Source organism: Chrysochloris asiatica, unplaced genomic scaffold, assembly GCF_000296735.1.
Source record: "Chrysochloris asiatica unplaced genomic scaffold, ChrAsi1.0 scaffold00010, whole genome shotgun sequence".
Taxonomy (NCBI): Eukaryota; Metazoa; Chordata; class Mammalia; order Afrosoricida; family Chrysochloridae; genus Chrysochloris; species Chrysochloris asiatica.
In genome coordinates, this window is record NW_006408528.1 from 35,019,076 (window position 1) to 35,025,368 (window position 6,293).

Sequence of the window (6,293 nt, forward strand, 5' to 3'; positions counted from 1 at the left end):
ACCGCTGACCTTAAGGTTCGCAGCCCGATTCGTAACCACTACGCTACCAGAGCTCCTAGTGTTAAAGTAGGGTGTAGGTATTTATCAACAAAGCTTACTGGCTCCTCTTAGCAAGGATAGCTTTAGCAGCACCTCCCATTTTAATATGTAGTATAGTGGTTATGAATTGGGCTGCTAACCTCAGGGTCAGCAGTTCGAAACTACCAGCTGTTCCGTGGGAGAAAGATGAGGCTTCCTGCTCCTGTTAAGATTTACAGCCTCGGAAACCCTGTACAGGGTCACTATGAATCGGAACCGACTCCATGGCACATAACAACAATAACAACAACAATTTGACTGTCATTTGGTTCTAACTATTCCATCACTTTCTCTTTATTTGTGGGCTATTTAGAAAGCGCTTTTGGGTTTCCAAATGTGCGGGCATTTTAAAGCTATACTTAGTTATTAATGTCTCATTATGTACCATGTGAAAAAACACAGATTTTTTAGAATTCATGGCCTAATATATGATCGTTTGTTGCCATTGCTCTATATGTGCTTGCAAATAATTTGTTTTCTCTGAGTTCGGTATAAGAGTCTACATATATTTTATGAGATTAAACTGGCTAATTTGTTAAATCTTTGAGTCTTTTATTTTTTGTCTGCTTAAGTTAGCAGTTTTCGAGAGAAAGAGAGAGAAAGATTACCAAACTATACCTTTAAAATTATTTGTTTTGTTCCCAAGGAGAAAATAATTTGGTCTAAGCAAAAGATTTCTCTTCAGTTAATTAGGGTAAACATATAGTCACCAGATAAAGACTTACTAAGAATTTCTGGTGATATAAGCAGTATCACATATTAATAAACAGGGGTTTAAGGCTAAATTATTCTTGTAGCATTCTCTCAAAAGACCTAGAGTTACTTTCTTTGAACACAAATTGTATAGGGGTAAATGAACCTTGAAGAGAAAGCAGATACAGATGAGAAGGGGTAAGAGGTGAAGGAGAAACAAGGACCAATACATCAGAAAGTTGCTTACTTACATATACCACTGAAAAGATCCCACTGTACCGCTTTGTTTTAACTCCAAACAGGTATTTTAACATGGAAGTGAAGACATGCACAGCTGCTGCAGTGGTAAACCCCCGGACCAAGGGTTCTGTGAGATATATGGCTACAAATCCGAACCTGCAGACTCCTAGGCAAAACTATTTTTTTAATGACAAAGAAACAAATAAATCACATGATAGATCAGGAAGTTACAATTCATAGAAAACACACATAGATTCTTTCTGGACCTTTTTCTAATGCTATCTGCAGCACTTAAGTAACAAATAAATCACTAGTCATACAGAAAACCATGGAGGTTTTAGAGTTTCATGAAGCACTGGTCAGCACTGGGACCTTGACTTATCTTCTGGAACTGGGGACGTGCTTACTCATAGACACTGCGATGCAACATCACTTGCTGCTCCTTCCAAGAAGATAAAAGAAGCCCTTTTCCCAGTATTACCCACTTTACTGCTTCAAGCTTGCCTCACTTTTGGGAGCTCTAATGTACCTAATCAAAGTTACTGCGGGTGGTGTTGTTGATGAGTGCTAGTGAGTTGATCCCAATGCATAATGAACCCAAAGGACAAAGGAGCACTTCTCTATACTGTTTCCTAGACTGTAATCATTACAGGGGGAGCACATCACCTAGGGAGCTGCTGATGGGTTTGAAATGCAGACCTTTTGGTTACCAACCAAGTGCTTAATCAATACACTACCAGGGTTCCTTAAAAGTTTGCTTTCCTCTGCCACCCATCACCATGGAGTTTACTCTAACTACAGCAACCCTATAAAACAGAGATTCTGGTGTAGGGCGTAGGATAAGCACTGGACTGCTAATCAAGAAGTCAGTGGTTCAAACCTAACAGCGACTCCCTGGAAACCCTATACCGAGTCACGATGAGTCATACCAACTTGTGGGCACTTAACAGCAATAGGATGGGGTAGAACAGTCCCATCGGGGTTTCCAGACGGTAATTTTAATGGAAGCAGATTGCCACACCTTTCTCCTGTGAAGCAGCTAGTGGGTTCAGACCATTGATCTTTTGGCTACCAGTTGAATACTTAGTCACTGCATCATCAGGAATTCAAAGCTTACTAGCGGCTCATAAATACCAGTGGTTGACAGGGTATACCGGCACACTTAGAATTAATTCTATGAACCATGAGCTCTGAATTTTTGCTGGCTAACCCTATACACTGGACTGCAAGGTCGGTGGTTCAAACCCACCAGCCACTCTTCAGAAACCCTGTACAGGGTTGTCATGAGTCAGAACTGACCTGAAAGCACTTACCAACAACTCTGCCACCATGTAGTAAGACTAACCGAGAGTGCTCAGAAGATATGTATTACGTAAACAAATAAGGAGCTCTGGTAGCGTAGTGGTTACGAATCGGGCTGCGAATCACAAGGTCAGCAGTTCGAAACTACCAGCTATTCTGCGGGAGAAAGATGAGGCTTTCTGCTCCCGTAAAGATTTACAGCCTCGGAAACCCTGTACAGGGTCGCTATGAGTCGGAACCGACTCCACCGCACATAACAACAACAACAACAACAAAACAAACAAAAGTCCATTTCCCCTTCTTTGAGTTTTACCTGAATGATTCCTGAAAGTAACGTCACAGACATGGCAACTTTCACTCTCAAGGCGTCTCTGGCTTCTGTGCCATTGGTTGCATTGACCCCTCCTGGAATTACTATATCATCCGGTACTAAGCGGACAGCCACACCGCCAATCATCAGGCTGATAACAGCAAAAGGGCCTGAAAAAAATGAAGCATTAATGATCTCTGCCCAGGAATCCAAGGAGATGTTTAGTGGATCTAATGTGGTTGTTGCCACTCTGCCAGAGACACAGGTGAGATCAAAAAACTACTGTTGAAATAAAATTTCACTGCTTCTGAAATCCAATCTACCCTACAGCCTGCTCCTGGTGACTGTGTAAGTTGCATGTAGTTGATTTTATTTTCCAAAAATGACTACACCGATATTTCCCTTTGACATATTCTTCTGGAACTTTGATACTTCATCATCTAAAGCGGAAATTAATTCTTCTCTCCTTGTGATTGGGTGAGCTTGTGATTTGCTAGTAACCAAAAAATGCAGTCAAAGTGATACTATGAAACTCCTAAGGCTAGGTAATAAAAGGTGATACAGCTTCAGTGTTGAGAGTTTTAATCCTTGTGCTGGGCTAGGAGGAGGCCTGGGATCACGTGGTGGAAGAGAGGAAAGGAGGGAAGCCTGGAGGAAGTAAGGAAGAAAGGAGAGGAGAAGGAGGAACTCCAGCTACCACTGTACTCTCACTACATCAAAAACCCTGAACCAGAACACCGCAGACAAGCTCTCCCCAAATTCCTGACCCACAAGAACCAAGACAGATAGTAAAGTGATGTTTTAAGCTGCTACACTTGGGGGTATTTATTATCCATCAATAAAACGTTGGGTCAGAGAAAAAGAGGAAGACCTCCAATGAGATGGATTGGCACAGTGGCAGCAGTGATGGGGTCAGCTGTACCAACAATTGTGAGGTTGGCCCAGGACTGGGCAATGTTTTGTTCTGTTGTGCATAAGGTCACTCTGAGTCAGTACCAACTCCATGGCACCTAACAACAATAATAGAACGAATTGCAAGTGAGGTGGGAGCCTCACTCAGTGTCAACACTATTCCAAAATCTCTATGTATCTGATCCTAAATACACTAATGAGATAATGCATACAACTCAGAACCTAAAATCTGATACAAATTTAAAAGCATACATGGTAACTAGGAACTTGCAGTATTGAAGTAAATAAAAACAATCCACTATTGAAATAAATAAAAACAAGATGCCTGCAAATTGTGTTATGAAACGAAACATTTATCTCATTTCACAGATTTTGACAATTGTTCTTTGTATACAAGAAAATTGTTTCTTTTGATTCTTCCAAGACAAAATAATCTTGTATGTGTGTGTGTTGGGGGGTATTTAAAAAACAAAACAAAACACCTTTGTGTATGTAGCAACAAAAGCTATTCTTAAGCAGATGTTACAATAATGACCATGAGATAGATTTCTTTGGCACACTGAGAAACTTGGGGATAGGTACTCAAATGCCAAGCACAGGCTTTTACCTATGGATACGTGTCTGGAGGTTCCAAGGAAACAATACATGATAACAGGGTAAAATGAAGAATATAAGCCAAACACTGGAGGCACAGCGGCCAACGTTGCGAAGGCTAAACCTGTGGGATGAAAAACAAACAGAATTGAAAACAGAGAATGAATTCAGAATGAAATCCCAAAGAGGCCTAACAAGGCCCTGTGGACCTCCCTGAATACATTAATGGACAACCTCTTAAATTCTTAGGTCATATGTAAATCACAGAGCTGCCTGGGAATCTCGTATATCATGGGGTCGTCTCATTAGAACATAGACTTAGAAGCCAAGAACTTCAGCAACAGCCGCAACAAAATGTTAATAGGGTGACTGATTGAGTTAGCAATTAGTTAAGACAATTCCAACTAGTATCTATGCGTACCGATGTACAGACTGGTACCACCATAATTTACTACTAATATTCCTAGGACCTTGTAAGGGTTAAATGCTTCCAAACAATTTGTTTAGATAGCTAAAGCACTAGAATGCTATATCAAAACTATTATTTTTTTAAAAATAAAAACTAAGAATTTGCAGTCATGATGAAGCAGAAAAAAAATCAAAGCAAATTGAGGAAAAGACAGCAAGAAAAGAAAAGAACTAAATACATTCTACTAACCTTGGGGAAGCTGGAGCACCCCTGTGCTGATGCCTGAGACCAAGTCACCCAACACATACTCCTTGAATTTATATGCAGGCAACCACTTAGTTATGGGTAAGAACATGTAAATGATATTTCTTATCTTCTTAGGAGTACATCTGGGAGGACAAAGAAAGAGATGGAAATTTAAGTGAGGAAGATCTCTGTGGCATTCACACCCAGGTACCCTTCCTTCCTCATAGTCTGAAGTGGTAAGGGTAACAAAGTGCTGTGGATAGACTTTCTACTCTGCAGAAATCAGGGCCAAGAAGAGCTAGCTGCCTCTTATATATTTCTGATTTTTGAATGCTGTTGTTAAGGGCCTTCTAGTCGGTTCCAACTTATAGTGACCCTATCAAGGCTTTTTCAATCTTTGCAGGAGCAGAAAGCCTCATCTATCTCCTGTGGAGACTCGAACCGTGGACCTTGTGGTTCGCAGTCCAGTACTTATGGTATGGAGCCACTGTGCTCCCTGTTTTTGAATGAGAACATAATCCCATGACAATACTCTACCACTGAACCTACCACATAAAGATGTAACTTTGAACTCATTGAAATACTTCAGAAGCTATTATTTTAACAAAATTCTTTGCATATATTTAAAAAAAAATTTAATTTTGGCAAAAAGTGAAGTAGGGAAATTTACTGATGGGTGTTAATTTTAACCATGAAACCACTGTCTGGTATAAGCCCATTAAAAATTTTTTTTAAGCTTTTATTGTGACCTGAATGATAGTTTACATGGCAGAACATCAGTTTTACATTCAACTAATCATATTTTGTTTCACTGCAATGATTACAATCCCTCCGAGCACCATCGGTTAACAGTATTTGCCTCTATTCCCTCTATTTTTGGTGTACACAAAATACACAGGAATATATATTCATTTAAACAAGCAAGGGGCACATTTTTCAAGCCCGTCTCCTGCCCACCAGCTAACAGCGTTTCTCTTTCCATGAGTCTAGAGTCCTCAGCTGCTCTATCTCTCCATGCCATCACCGCTGCCTCCATCTCTGGTGTTGCTGCTTCTCTGGTTAGGATCAGCCCATTTAATTTTACCCTTCTTTAGCGGATAAAGGACATTTGTTGCTGTTGTTAAGTGCTGTAGGGTTGGTTCTGATGCACATCCAACCCTGTTGGGTTTCTGAGGAGTGGCTGGTGAATTTGAACTGCCAACCTTGTGGTTCAAACCGACCTTATGGTTCAGTGCATTATCTATCCTGCAGCACCACTCCAGGATTCCGAAGGACTTAATAATAGCATTATTAAGCTTTATTAACATGTGTCCAATGCTTTAGTCTTGCTTTTAGTTGTTGTCCAATGCGTTAGTTGTTGTTGCTTATTGTTATGTGCTGCTGAGTTCATTATGACTAACAGTGACTCTGTATAGGGTTTTCAAGGAGCAGCTTGGTGGATTTGAATCACTAACCTTGTGGTTAGCGGTCCAATGCTTATCTTACAGCACCACATCAGGAGCGCTTAGT

At 40.5% G+C, this 6,293-nt stretch overlaps 1 protein-coding gene across 2 annotated transcripts in view; it reads right to left on the reverse strand.

The window, feature by feature from the left end:
* SLC26A5 (solute carrier family 26 (anion exchanger), member 5) overlaps positions 1-6,293 on the reverse strand; it is a 39,169-nt gene that overhangs the window by 24,137 nt on the left and 8,739 nt on the right. For both annotated transcript variants that reach the window (XM_006834369.1, XM_006834370.1), the window contains exons 2-5: positions 4,788-4,927; positions 4,143-4,253; positions 2,627-2,793; positions 1,023-1,187 (exon numbers count right to left, since the gene is read on the reverse strand). In XM_006834369.1, coding sequence (XP_006834432.1) covers positions 1,023-1,187; positions 2,627-2,793; positions 4,143-4,253; positions 4,788-4,927 — 583 coding nt within the window. The remainder of the gene's footprint in view (positions 1-1,022; positions 1,188-2,626; positions 2,794-4,142; positions 4,254-4,787; positions 4,928-6,293) is intronic.